Source organism: Zonotrichia leucophrys, chromosome 4A, assembly GCF_028769735.1.
Source record: "Zonotrichia leucophrys gambelii isolate GWCS_2022_RI chromosome 4A, RI_Zleu_2.0, whole genome shotgun sequence".
NCBI classification, from domain to species: domain Eukaryota; kingdom Metazoa; phylum Chordata; class Aves; order Passeriformes; family Passerellidae; genus Zonotrichia; species Zonotrichia leucophrys.
In genome coordinates, this window is record NC_088174.1 from 9844119 (window position 1) to 9859180 (window position 15062).

At 39.1% G+C, this 15062-nt stretch overlaps 1 protein-coding gene across 5 annotated transcripts in view; it reads left to right on the forward strand.

The window, feature by feature from the left end:
• Positions 1 to 15062, forward strand: part of TENM1 (teneurin transmembrane protein 1) — a 774924-nt gene that overhangs the window by 711975 nt on the left and 47887 nt on the right. For all 5 annotated transcript variants that reach the window (XM_064713345.1, XM_064713344.1, XM_064713346.1 and 2 more), the window contains 3 exons: positions 753 to 1002; positions 1851 to 1871; positions 5264 to 5496. In XM_064713345.1, the coding sequence (XP_064569415.1) occupies positions 753 to 1002; positions 1851 to 1871; positions 5264 to 5496 (504 nt within the window). The remainder of the gene's footprint in view (positions 1 to 752; positions 1003 to 1850; positions 1872 to 5263; positions 5497 to 15062) is intronic.

The window sequence follows — 15062 nt, forward strand, 5'->3', positions numbered from 1 at the left end:
TAAATATATTACCACATTGTTACTTAAAATAAACACTGTAGCTGTCAGCTTGAGAAAATACATCTTTGTACTAGCTCTGGTATCACCAACCTAGTAATTGGGAAGACTTTAAACAGTGTATGCTGCAGAGCAGTGCTAGAATAACCTGTTCTAGCCTTTATGGCAGAAGGGAGGATATTGCTGGGAAGACACTCACTGGTGCTTCACAATTGCTCCTTGACTCTTAACTTGGCTTTGCTGCACTTGGCACCACTTTCATATACCATGAAGGACTCACAGTTGAATTTGAATATTGATTTTGTACTGCCACTTGGTGCTCTTTTGTGAAAAATGCAGAGTGGTCCTGCTATTAATCTCCTTTAATTAAATATTCAAACTGCCTAAGAAATTCCTCTGCTACCTAATAAAAATTTATGAATAAAATGAATATTAAAGCAGTAATCCCCAAGAAATCAGATAGCACTGCAATTAGCAGTCAATTTGTTAGAGCATTAACCAACCATGAGTTTTCCTCCTGATGTTGGCTTTAAAATAGCCACTAGCCACTGCTGAACAAAATGGTGACAGTGAACAAAATTATGAACAAAATTGGAAAAGATTAAGGGAACCCTGTGACTTTAAAATATCAGATGTTTGTTGCTATTTTGGTAATCTGGTTTTCTGGAGGATTTTGTAATCCAAACCTGCAGAATAGTTTAAATGCCATACATGTGCTTATTTTGTCTCTGTTTTCTTCCCTCCCCTCCCTTTAGGAATTGTGCACAAAGGAAATGGGGAAAACATGTTCATTTCCCAGCAGCCTCCAGTCATCTCCACTGTGATGGGCAATGGGCACCAGAGGAGTGTCTCTTGCTCCAACTGCAATGGGCTTGCCCTCAACAGCAAACTCTTTGCCCCAGTTGCACTTGCTTCTGGGCCTGATGGAAGTGTCTATATTGGGGATTTCAATTATGTCAGACGGATCTTCCCCTCTGGAAATTCCATTGGTATATTAGAATTAAGGTAAAACAATAATTGGCTTTCTCTGATCAGTGTGCATAATCCTGGCTGTGATATGCCTGTGAAAACTTGGGTGAGCTTTTATCCCTTGGGACTTGATGAAATAGCCACATGTGGTCGCTTTGTGGCCATGTGTGTCATCAACTATCAAACCAACTTACCAGAAAACTTACACCTACTTGGAGTTATCAGTTAAATAGGATGTTTTAAGTGGCCTGTAGAACAGGTCTTGCATAATGAATTTCTGCAAATTGCAGAATTAATAAAGCTGTGAGGTTTTCCATACATTTTCTCCAATAGTTAAAATATACCGTGATGTGTATTTTTGGAGAAAGCTGCATAATTCCACAGCAAACATGCAGAGTATCATGTCAGGTCTGGGCCTATAGACTTAACATGTTTACAATGAATGCAGTTAATCCTCTCATGAGCAGAGGATGGGGCTCAGTTTAAGCAGGCAGGAGCAAACCTGGCATCACAGACATGCCAAAGGCTGAGCCTGGGCTGCCCTTAATGACTCCCCTGTAGTTATCACCTCAGCTACCCTTTCTCTTTGAGGCACACAAGGGAAGGCAGGAAATATTTTGGACATTAATATATCAAATTTCTCTTATTTATCATCCACCTAGCTAACATTTCTGGTGAAGATTCTGTGTGCTGATTGTTCAGAATTAACTTGGCAATGTGTGGGCAGTGCAAAGGAACCATTTTGAAAGAAATACCAAGTAAGAGGATAAACAGTATTTTGTTAGTGAGATACAGGTCTGTTAGTGAGGCAAAGAGCACAGTTCTGTCAGGGACTAACATTCCTTGTCTTTCTCTTTCCTTTTAAACCTGATCTGCCTTTCCAGGAATAGAGACACAAGACACAGGTAAGTAAAATGTAATAACTGGTATGTAAACCACGTTCGAGGAGACAGTCTTACAAAAGTCCTTTTAAAAGTCAGGATATAGAGAAACACTTGAATTTAATAAATAGAAATGGTAATAAATACAGATGTTAATCAAATTCACCTTTCTTTATAGTTCAGAAAGTTTGATTTGTTCTCGTTAAAGGAGTAAAGTCTCCCTCCCTCTAAAAATCAGTTTCCTGATCACCAAAAAGAGATGGACAGGTTTAAACCTGAACACTGAGAGTACATTTCATAGCTGTCATACCCATTTCACATGGTGTTTGACTGATCATAGATATAGCCATCCTAGGAAACGAGCTTTAGCTCCTAAAAAATAGTTTAAAAAGCTACAGAAAAACACTGTACTTTAGTGTTTTGTGCTTCAGAGGTTCTGGGGTACCATGAGCTTTAAAACCTGCCAGTGCACAGCAGAGCCCAGAACTGAAGATGCTGTGTCAAAGCTCAGTCCTTGCTGCTCCAGTTAAAGACAAAGCAAGTGGCTTTCTCCCCTTCCAGCTGGCATTTTAGCATTGCAATTTAGGGATTTCTTTAAAGGAATGAACATTGCACATTCGGCTTCTGCGACAGACGGTGAGGGAGTTGGTTCCAACAGTCCAGCTGCAGAAGTGATGTTGCATGCTAGAAAGAGGCAGCAAGGCACTCTGTCTCCTTAGAAATAAACTTTTTAGCATTCCAGTACTTAAATGAGATAAATAAACCAGCACTAGTACCGTGTGAAACAGTAACTGCATGGCATAGTAGGGAGCAGAGTGTGGACTGAGCTGTGTTTACAGCATGAGAGTATTGGTTGGAATTGCTCACTTTAGCCACAGGACTGCTATTGAATACTATAAATTATTTACCAGATTATGTCACATCTCATATATTTTACAATTAAAACTTAAAAAGGAAGAATAATTCCTAGTTGGTAAGTGCAAAGTTCCATTTTTTAACTGAAGGGTTGTTTCCACTTGCTTTAAACTGACCAGTATATTTGTAAACTAAATTTCTCTATAATGCATTCAAAGCATAAAGCAGCTTTTACATTTAGAGGTTTCTTTCATAAGTAGATTTTTTTCTTTTTAATACCTGATTACTAGTACTTGTTTCTTGAGATGAGCTTTAACCTTAATTAATTATGACAATATCAAGTACTCCAGCCCTATTAATTACAATAATAATGTCTGTGTCACTGTTCTGTCCAAGTGAATTTTATAGAAAATAAGAGGAAATAATTTGAAGTTAATGTAGTCTTTGAGGTCATAGGGGAGTACTCAACAATCCCACTGTGTGCCATTCTCTTGAGGCTGTAAAGGAAATAGTCATGGTGGAAATTTATAGAATGCTCAAAGAAACATGTAGAAGCAGCAGGTAAAAGATGACTCCTGACAGTCCAGACAGGAAAAGGCTTCAAAATCCAGTTCCTCTACACAACTTTTAGCCTCCAAAAGAGTTATTTTTACCATGTAAAAAAGACAATACTGTGTAAAAAGGGAGAGTTTGGCAACCAGTAAACAGAAAATGCCACTGATCTTATTTTTGGTGTTTACAAGCACCTTATCCTATTTGTTTTTCTTGTCATAATGATTTTATTAAGCTATAGCAAAGCTGTTTGACTAGTAAAAATTGAAACTAAACCTGGAGAAAAGTACAAAGAAAAATTTAATACAGAGCAGTACTGCAAAGTTTAATTTTAAATCCTACTCCGTATAGTTTTCAAAAGACTAATTTAAATCAACTCAGATTTATATCTGATTACAATCTTCTGCAAAAATAGCAAGTTTTTTTATTTGTGTTCCATTTTTACTATACTCTGTAAGCATTTCAGTATGCAAGGCTTTAAGCATAAACATGAAGAGTTTTCTAACAGCTGGTCTATTAAATCTAACGACAAGGATGACAGAAAATGTGTCTACAAGGAGAATATAGAGTGACCCCTGGTTCTCTGCAGTTTCTGCATACTGAACAACATGTTTATTTAAAGTCTAGAATTCTCCTTGCAACTTTTTTCATAGAAATGTTTTATTTAAAAGTCATCATTTGGCTGGCCTGTGACTCCTGACCTCAATCCAGAGAGCAAAAATGATTCTTGATATTTTCAACAAACAAATTCTGTAGTGGTGATATCTTGGCATTAATTGCTTTTAGCTCATCCTCTTATTCATCTTTCATCATACCACTGCCCTCTCATTCCCTGTGGTTCCTAGGACTGGGTTTCACATCTGCTCCCCAGCTCTGGGAATATCACTGAGCATTGTCAAACCCACCACAAACAGGACTGGCCCAGGTGAGAGGAGGAACTCACTTCACAACTTTTTTGCAGCAATCCTAAGTGTTAGTTAATTGTACCAATATTAATAAAATATCTCCTGAAAAAAATAAGAAGCAGGGGATATATTTTGCAATTTCTTTAATCTATCTGGGCATGTAAAACCCAGCCACTTTCCAGAAATCTCCTCCACCCCCTTAGAGGAACACAGTAGTTGTTAAAAATACTTTCTGAGCACCTAAACTCTCAGCCTGTGCCTCTCTCCCACCATTTCAGTAACCAACTGTGTGATTTAAAGGCTCTCTGTCTGGGTTTTTAGTTAAGCCCCACTGCAGGCTCAGCAGGCTCAGGACACTAGCATGGTGTGCCTTGTGCTTAAAAATTTTCTTCTAACTGGAAATTAACTTTGCACTGAAAAAGAAACTTAAAGTCTTACTAGATAATAAGATGCAGCTCGGTTTTCAGATTAGAATTTATGATCCCCACCATTTAATTAACATATGTAAATATTTTTTTAAATAACATTTTATAATCTCAATAAGGCAGTGACAGTGCATGAATTATGGTGCATTAATTCATCCCTGGTTGCACTGACAGTACTTGGCCTTCTGCCTTGCTCCTGACAATGGAGTCTGCATGAATTAAGGCACCATATTTCACACCTTCATATTTCCTTAGGTTTAGAAACAGATAAAAATAACCAAGAGTGGGTATTTGTGCCCATCCAGAACTGCCTGTGATTCACTTTGCTGCGACTCATAGATTTGTTTTCAGTGCCAAGAGTACTAGGAGGTAGCAGATATAGAAAAATGATCTTGCTTTTGATAGTAATAACTACAACTAAGCTGAATTCACTCCATTTAGCTTTATCCTGAGTGGTTTGGTACTGATGGGCAGACCAACTGCCCAGTACCAGTCTCTGCCCCAGCTCCTGACCCAAAACTCACTGGTCAGGCTCTGTAGCAGGACACTGGTGGTATCTTGAGCTGCTCTCACTTATACCTCTGTCCTCTTCAGATAAGTAGAGTATAATTGTTGTGCTGCCACAGAGACTTACAAGAAAAAAACAAATTGACTTTGATGCTCTTCTCTTCTGTTTCAGTACAAGTCCTGCACATAAATATTACTTGGCTGTTGATCCAGTGTCAGAATCCCTTTACTTATCAGATACCAACACCAGAAAAGTCTACAAAGCAAAGTCTCTCACTGAAACAAAGGATCTGGCCAAAAATGCAGACGTGGTGGCAGGAACAGGTGATCAGTGCCTTCCTTTTGACCAGAGTCACTGTGGGGATGGTGGAAAGGCATCCGAGGCCTCTCTCAACAGCCCAAGAGGTAAGAATGTCTGTGTCTGGGGTACTTAGTGTTGGCCACCTGCATTTCCTGTCATTATTTAGGAACTCAGATGCAACTGGATGTACAAAAATGTGTCTGTGGCAATGATTTAAGCAACTATTCAGCCAAATCCCTTCATGAGGCTTACTCATGTCTGCCGTACAGCCAGTCCTTTATGAGAGATCAGCATGGGCAGTGAGCTCCAGCTAGAATCCTCTGATTACTCTTCCCTGTATGACAACACTCCTCTTTCATTACCTTTCAATTGCAAGGTGGCAACATTTAATTATATGTAACCTTAAGCAAATTATATAGTTTCAAAGTCCATTTTTTAGATGTTATGCATCAGGTGAGTGTTGTAATGTTAACAGAGCTTACTCATACACAATAAGTCAGGGCTGTTCAAATCAGCGAACAAAATCGAGTTTATTTGGAACTCTAGTTTGTCCTTTCTTATTAACACACTGTGCAAAAGATGAGCATCTCCCGTGCTGCACATGAAATAAGCATTTTACTGCATCCTCCCTGTCAGAGTACATCCAGTATTGTCACAGGCAAAATGCATGTGAAGCCTCGAATCCCCACAAAGCCACAATTAATCCCCTTGCAGTGTGCACTAGAACTGTGATAAAGTCTCTGGATTTGGTGCTCTAAAGCAGCTGATCACCCTCAGCTCCCACTGAAATCCCTGGAACAAAGGGTACTCAGCAGCTCCCAAGGCAGAGCCCTGCGTGGGCTGAGCTGCGCTTCCCCCGCGCCTGCTCACAGCTGGCTCCAAGGAAGGGCTTTGATTCTTTTTCCTCAGCTAATAAAGGAAGGCTGTACATCAGTAGGAAATTAGAATGTACATCCAGGCAGAAATACCTCTAAGACAAGCAAATAATCCTGGTTTAAGGTTTAGCAAGAGACACATTGTAATTATAGAGTGACTTTAGTATGTCTTTAATGAAAGAAGGTAAGTGTGAGGTAAGTACAAATAAATGTTAATCTCTGGCAGCTAATTAAGGTAATGAATCACTTCTAAAAATAGTAGAAAACAAAGGTTTTCAGATCCTTTATCAGGAAGGTGTGACTCTATGAAAGTGATCAATGTTATATTTCTGATTACAATTGATGATATCCAATTACAATACAATCAGTTGCTCCATCTTTTTTTCTTAGTGGGGAAATATGTTGATGAAAATGTTGTGATACACTGTTTCCTTTAAAGGTACTCATACTTACTTCCTTAATAGAAGGTTCTAGTCATAAAGAAATGAGGAGGAATAAAAACACAAGTCCGGAGTTCTTGGGCAGCCAGCAATTATTAAAAAGAAATTGTGAGCAGACAATGACTCTTTGGTTGGCAAATTCAGACAATGACTCCCAGGTGCTTTAATTTTATGCATCTCCTCTAAATAACATCAGATTGAAATGATCCAATTTGTTAGGTTTTTATTTTAATCTTGAGTAAGTCTGGACAGCCACACGCCCTTTTAGTGCAGGCCCTCAAAAAATTCAGCATCAGCTCGTGGTCCCCAGCAGTGTTCTCAGTGTAGCACTGTAACAGCCAAGTAGCTGCAGGTCCTTGTTTTCCCCTGAACTGTGAGAGTGTGAATAACCCTGGAAAGTAGAAGGAAGTGTTTGTCTGGTACCCATAGATCTTTATTAAGAAACAGAGAAGTCTCCCATACTTTACAGTTTTAGAGATTCTTTTGGATCACTTATTTTGCTTATTCTTGAAATATTTGTCAAGTCAGAAGATGTCATTTTTCTATTGAAATTACATTCAAACAGTGTAAAGAAAACTGTTTTCTGTAGGAAGCAGGAAATTTTGACAAAAACTACTTAAGTATGTTTAAAAATCCTTGGACACACAGACACACAGTCTTGCATAGCATTTGACCACAGAAATAAATGAATTGCTTCTGGTTTTATACCTCTGAGATTTTTACAGTGCAACGATAGGTCCCAGACAGACTAATTTCCAAGTTATTAAATCTAATTGCTTGCATTATTCAATAAATAATTTGTATTTATTTCTTAAGCTGATACATGAATATTGCTAGCTTTTTTACTTTGCTTGCCTTCTTTTTTTTGTCCTGAGTATTCGTTTTCCCATGATAAAGGAAAAATTATTTTCCCCTTTGCTTGATAGAAAGATAGTATGTGAAAAAGGACTCCATTTAGTGGTTGTTTGACCTTGGTTAGTTATATCTTAAAAGTTGGACTCTAATTTTTGCTACTAGCTGCTTGTATAAGCATATAAGGGGTTATCTATTTATCTCTTTTTCCATTTGCAAAATTGTTATGAAATACTTACTGTGTAACACTTGTGAAACTTAATCCTGTTTGGTAACATCCTCAAAGCTGTGTTAATAGGTGGAAATTCAAATTCTCTTTCTTACTTACTTTTCTGGATGAAAGTTGCTTTGAAAAGTACTTTTAACTTTTCTGAACTCATACCCATTTTTCATGCTGGGAGGTTTAGAAGAGTCCTACATTGTTATTTCATTATTTCTTTCATCAATGTTTATTTTCTTATTATCTTTATTTGGTAAGACTGCCTTTGCCTAGTGACCAGGAATTAAATGCCAGACAGGAAAATATCATGAAGTAACACTAATCAATTCTGATTTCATCTTTCCACAACTTTCATTTTTCAGGTAGCAAACACATGTAGCTTTGTTCAGTCTGTTCCCAATTCTCTGTGAAGGACTGGAGATGGGGCTTAGTGAAAATTAATCTTACACTATTGTATGTTGAGCTGACTTTGAAAGATGCTTTTAAACATGCATGGCTGATGTAGTTGAAATTTGAACTTCAATATATTATTTTTACTGCAACTTTCTTTAATTCTGTAGAGATCTCAGACTAATGAGTCATGTAATAGATGACCAAGTACTTAAGCAGAATGTGAAATGATACAAGGTGGGGACATAAAATAAGATCTGTGACAAGCTGAACACATTTATTACACAAGAAGATATTGAAAATGAAGAAGTAACTACACAAGATATTAATCATTGACTGAATTCCAATCACTTGAACTTTACCAAGTAACAGATTTTAATTTTGGGGTGGGGAATTCTGTTTGGTGGGTTTGGAGATTTTTTTAATAGAAATAATTTATGGCACATCTAGTTGCCAGCACTATCTTTTAAACAATCTGATTAGTATTTATGATAAGGTACTTGAGGATCATGTTCTGATTTTAACTGGATTAGTCATCAAGTATTGGAGCAGTGAGAGGCACTAAAATGAGTGGAAATACTTGGGACTTGTGCAAAGCCAATGCTTGAATCAACACCATTAAACACTTACCTACCCTGCCTTTCTGAAATCAGTGGGCTTTAGACCTGTAAATAGATTTGACTTTCTAAGCATAATTGACAAAGGCAGTGAGAGTTTGAGGCAATCAGGTTAGCACATTCTTGCTGAGCTCCAGGGTCTGCCAGGCAGCAGGGTGAGAAAAGTGTCCATTAACGTCTGATTTCAGTGCCTTGTGTCTGTGAGCAGCACTCACCCAGGACAGCTCTGCTGGAATGCAAGCTGTGTAACTTCTGTGAAAACAGTGGGTGCCTCCAGTGACGCCACCCTAACATCAAGGTGATTTACACCTTTAGGAAAACCAAGGACTAAATTTAAAGATGTAAACATTTAAGGTCCTGCAGTGTCTGCTTTTTGATTCCTGGGTTCAGCCCAGTGCCTAGACCTAGGTGCACACACTGTCTGTGCAGGCCATGCCAGTGCCTCGAGGAATTCAACTGCACTCTGAGCACAGAGTACTTGGATGCACTGCAGTGACCTCACTGCAGGTGCAGTGACCTCAAAGAAAACACCAGGGGAATGGAGAAGGTTTGAGTAAGTTCTGAATCCAATGCACAAAAATACCTTATCCACAGCTGTAGCAAAGAACTTTTTCACTCAGACCAATGGCCATGAGATAAAAACACAAATGAAGCATAATTTAATAATCAGTTCTGCAGTGTAGTTTTATATAGTTTGCTTGCAATTACTAAGGAAATATCGCTTTAAGAAATCGTGGTTTTGAAGATGTGTTCATCCTAGTAGCTTGCATCCTGAAATAATCAGTCTTGTTGCTCCTCATTCTGAGCAGTACATTCTAAAGGAAATAAAGTTGTAAGAGCTGTTCATACTAAACCTTTGCTCTTGTCAAGTGTCAGTGGCCCATTTAGGATTGCTCCTGTTCAGCTGGAAGATTCCTTTTACTTTCAGTAGGATGCACAACCAAATTCCTATTACAGCCTTTTGTGACAACAGACACACTTGCCAAAGGTAATGATTAATGCTATTTTTCCAGCAATCTTTGCTATTCTGTAAATTCCTAAGACCTTTTTAACCTTTCCATAGAAGTCAAAAAGGAAAGTAGAATGGGGTTAGATTTTTCATTAGCAGTATATAAAGTTAGAAACAGACAAGCCAAAGTAATTTTCAGCCTCAAGTCATTGTTATATATGCATCATAAAATCAGCAAAAAACCACCAATCTCATGCCACTTTTTATTCATTTAAATTTATTCCTTATTTTCTTTTCAGTGACCTTAGCCACCTATGATTTCCAAATGATGGGAAACTTGTAGAACACTGTAAACTTTTTGGATAGCAGGTTTTTTCCTAAATTTCATCCAACATTCATCTGAATTCATAAATCATTCACTTTTCTATTCACCCATGTCAGCAGGATGACCCCAGTCATCATGTCTCAGGCTGGAAGCTGAACATTTTCATTCACAGTCAGTAGTTAAAAACCCTGTTTGCTCCAAGTGTACTGATCTGCCTCTAAAGAGAACAGCACTCAAGTGCAAGTCCTGAAGTCGTGTTCCAACTGACAAAGAACTACTGAATATTTTGCAGCTAGTGCTGAGACAGTAAGGAAGTAAAGATGACAAAGATCACAAGGCAACAGACTGCAAATCACTTGAATCATATTTTGAGTGGTGTATTATGGAAACCTATAAATAACTAATTGCATAAAATTGCTTTAGTTCCTGGATGGCAGCTTTAATTAAAAGCAGCAAAGACATTTAGAAGTTTAGAAATGGATGGCATGCAATTTGCCCTTTTAGCACCATAAAATGGTAATTAACCAATTTGATTCACTTCTTCCTATTAAAAGTTTTATGAGAATCACAAGTTCCTTCTAAATACAGTTGTTCTTCAGCAGAAGGTGGCATTCTCTTTTATCCATCCTCACCAGTAGCTGTAGATGTTGTTTTAAAAATTCTTCAGAAGTTTAATTAGAAGTTTTCAATATAAAATGCTCATTTGTAACTTTTCAGCTGAGCAAAAAGTGTAAAGTAGAATTTCAAGAGGTGGGCAACATACAGTTCTAGCTGCTCTTTTTTGAGATGTTTGAAAAGGATTTGTTCCCAAAAAAAGCTTCTCTTAGAATGCAAGTGTGGGATATGACACAGGGGAAAAAAGAAAATATCTTAATATCTTATTTACTACATTACTTTTAATCCATATTTTTAGCACTATAAGGTTAACTCCTGAAATTCCAAAATTTCTAGACTGAATGATCATATGTATTTTGAATTTATACCTATGATAACTACACAAAAAGCAGTCAGTTTGCTGTCTGAGTGCTATTTGCATTTATAATGGTGTATGTATGTGCCCTAAGGCATAGCTGTCAAGGGAAATAACTCTTTAAGCAAAACTACTCTGGAGAGCAGATAACAGGAGAGGTTATAGGCATCCTTCTATGTTTATCATGGGTGTACCCAGCTCCTGTATTAATTATTATTTGTTGAAAAAAGCAGTTATAAAAAAGAAAACTTTCTGCATAGTCTTTCTAGTAATAATACTTAGTCACCACATTTGACAGCATTACTGGCAGTTAATTTTTAATGTTAGTTAACAGAATTCAAATGGTTCTGATTAAAAGACCTCTGAGTGTTATAAATATTGCTCCAAAATGTCTGCATGTAAATCCACTGGAGATAGATCTTCATAAAAACTACTGTTTCACATTCAGGTACAAAATTCAGCCCTATGTAGGACATTCCCAGGACTAAAATATGACCAAACCAGTCCTGCAGCATGAGCATGTCACTCAGCAAGACTGATACTCAGCTCTGAGTCAAACAATGAGATTCAATCCTGGCACAGATTTATTTTGTCCTTACCCAGCCATCAGTTTTTAATGAGCAATCTGTATGTAAGCAGGGTAAGTCTGTCATATGTGCAATAGGTCATAGGTCCCTTTAGTGCCCAAAGACATCATCATTTGGGCATAGAATTTCGTGTTACAGTTCCTTAAAAAAAGAAAAAAATAATCAGACACAGAGTGTGATAAAAAGTATATCTCCTTCTCTGGAAAAAAAAAAAATTATCTTTCTTACTCACTCAAGGGTTGAGCAGTGCTCCCACTTGCACTCAAGTGCAATTCATTACCCTCAGCATGTGCATGTTTCCTCCCCCAGTTCCTTGGTGATTAAAGCACAATTGCTGTGCTGTGTGTGATTTGATTCTGCATTACACTGTACGTCAGAAAAGGATTAAAATAAGCTCTTGGAGTACAGATTATATGTAGCATCATGTAAAATGTGACAAGAGCATTAATGAATCCAACTCTAATGAATAAATTGGGACAGTTTAGCCACCAATCTGTATTGTTTTCCAGTGGATGCTTTATGTAGGGTATTTGTCACCAAGACTTAAATGCATAAGTAATTTTTTCAAGTTGGTGAAGTTGTGTTGTTTTACTGGAGAGTCATAAGCTCTGAAAGCAGTAGGTTGTTGCTGAACATCTATACAGTCAGTGGTACTTGAAGAAACTGGCTTATTAGGAAGTACCAGGAATTTAGTGCAAATACTGAAGAGGTGGTTTTATTTATGCTATTGCACTGGCATATGTCCTTCCCTTGCAGGCAAGTTGCTTTTCTGCAGTGGCTGGAGGGCTAGAAACACTAGAAACATTAAAAGATCCTTGATTTTCTTATATAGTCAGTGTTTGAAATCCATTCAACAACACAGCTGAGTAGCTCTATTTCATTGCAGCATAATTTTTGATTTTTATATAATGGATGGTTTGCAGCCAACACAGCCATCTGTTCTCAGGCAAATTGCGCAAAACAGAAGATGCACTTGCCCTGGTGACAGATCCTGGCCTTGTGCTGTCTGTGCTGTGGATCTGATCCAGCTGAGAAGCAAAGCTCACCGTGCAGCACCTCCCCTCTGCAAAGGCAGGCTCAGACACAGCCCATTGCTGCCCTTCCCACCCACAGCAGGTTTCTCATTTCAGCTTGTGAAGCACACTGGAGAGCAAATCAGATCCCATCTAATGATGCTACATGATGCAGGATCAGTGAGATAGAGCTACAAGGGCCCATCCCTTCCCAAAGCTGGAGCACACATGTCACCCCAACCCCAAAACAAACCTCTTGGCTTCTCAGACTCACTCTTTACCTCAGCTCACCTTCAGCCTTTTGGGTTTGCACTTCTCAGGAGCAGATGACAGCCAGGAGTTTGCCAGTCATTCTGGAGTTTCCAAAGGTACAGTTACTTTCTAATTAAAGAGTGAAGATCCTCTAAGGGAGCCAGTACCAAGGAGTCACGATTTATGAGCTCGCAGGCTGGCAGGGAGTCAGGCTCTGAGACTGTCTGCTAATCTTCCAGCCTTTTTATAACCTTCCAGTTTTACCCAGCTGACCTATCTAGCCCCCACCAGATGATTTCAGTTCCCCAGGTGACATCTGTCCTGCAGAACTTTCAGCCATCTCACATAATGAGGAGATATAGCTTAGCCCTGTACCTTGGGCACTTGGCAGTCCATGGGCACTTTTTGTCCTGGATGGAGGAGGTGACAGGATGGTGGATAGCCTCCTCTAAGGGCATTTCACAGCCAGATGGATATATTGCATTGGTAATTTAAAGAATTAGTTTCAAATCCCAACACTGTGCTGATAACTTGAGAGCTGGATGCAGTGGGGAGTGTTGCATGCTAAAGTTAACTGCTGTGGCTTTTGGATTTTTTATGTGGTGATAGCCTCAGAACGTTGTGATCATGCCCTCAGACCTTTGCAAGGTGCCTGAACATCACCTGTGGTGAAGAGGCTCCTCAGAACCAGTCATGGGCAATTTGTCTTGGGAGCCTGCCTCCAGGTATTAACACTGCAAGAGACAGCATATTACACTCAGTTATGTGTGCAACTCAAGCTCAGCCCCCAGGCTTTTCCAGCTGCCAGGTAAAGATATGTTTAGGGGCTTGGAGACACCATCACCCCCTCTTCCCAGCCCTGAGATGCATGTTCTGCATCAGGGTTTCCTGGTCTTCCCTTTTCCCTCCAGACTGCTTAATCTCCCTTTCTTCCAGCTGTAACTGCTCCTATATATCAAACAAAAAAACCTTAAGTACAAGGAGTTGAGGTTGGAAGCTGAGGAAATTCAGTTTGAGGCTATTTTTCTTTTTTAATGGCATGTGGGATTGCTGTATGGGATCCTAAACTGGCCTGCAGACAAGTATTTTGTAAACTCAGAGTACATACAGCCTTCAGTTGTGCTAAATGCAGGGGACAAAAATCAAGAACCATATAAGCCACTGTCCAGACCATCTGTTCAAGTCCTCTGCCTTTCATTTCTGTGTAGCAGAACATAAATTCATTATTAAAATAGCTTGGCTGTGCACAGCAGCTGCTGTAATTGCAAAGTTATGCAACTTTAAAGGGGAAATTAGGAAGTAGTTTAAAGCAAGAAATTGAGTGGTTTTGGTAGAGAGGATTTCACAAGTCTAACATGAATAGAAGTGCTCTTCTAGTTATATTTTCAATATTTGAGGGAAATAAGATCTTACTTAGAGTTCCAATTGAATGCTGTTAGACTGGGGCAGAGCAGAACAGGGCTGGGCATGAGTTGTGGCATGAGGTGCTGGTGGGAGACAGCAAACCTTCCCTTCCTCAGGTTCCCCATGAAATGCAGAGGACCATGACCTTTCCTGTGCAGAGCCCTGGCATTGGAGTTCCATCCCTGGCTTTTGAGTTCCATCCCTTGTGCAGTGCAGTGCTGCAGGAGCTGCTGCAGATCCAGGAGTGGGAGAACTGCCCCAGGTGGTGACCACAACTGTCATGAGCCTGGTTCCAGTGCAGTGCCATCATTTAGGGCAGCACTGCACTGTGATCCATCCTGCAGCACAGCTGCTCCTTCTGCCTGCTAAGCAGAGCCTGGTCTGCACCACTTGTATGTACAGCCCCTGTCAGAACTGGCCTCTTTGGCCTTCTGTGGGTTCTTCGTCCTTGCTCAGCCACTTTCATCATTTAGAGACTGCAGCAATTTAAAAATTGTCTGTGCATAAGAATGAAGATAGTGAAATGGAAATGAAGACAAATCAACTATAAGTTTTTAGAAAAGCTAATATTGCCCTCTTGGTGATAGACATTAAGTTGTTGAAGAGCCTTCTTCTCTGTATGTAAAATTACATTAAAAGCAAAGCCTCTGCTGTTTTGTTTTGTTTCATCCTCACAGGTTCCCCCTTTAAGTCAAAGCTAATGTGATAGATGGATATGAACTTTCCATATACAGTTTGTATAAGCCTCAAATAGTAATGGGTGGGGGAAAAAATCA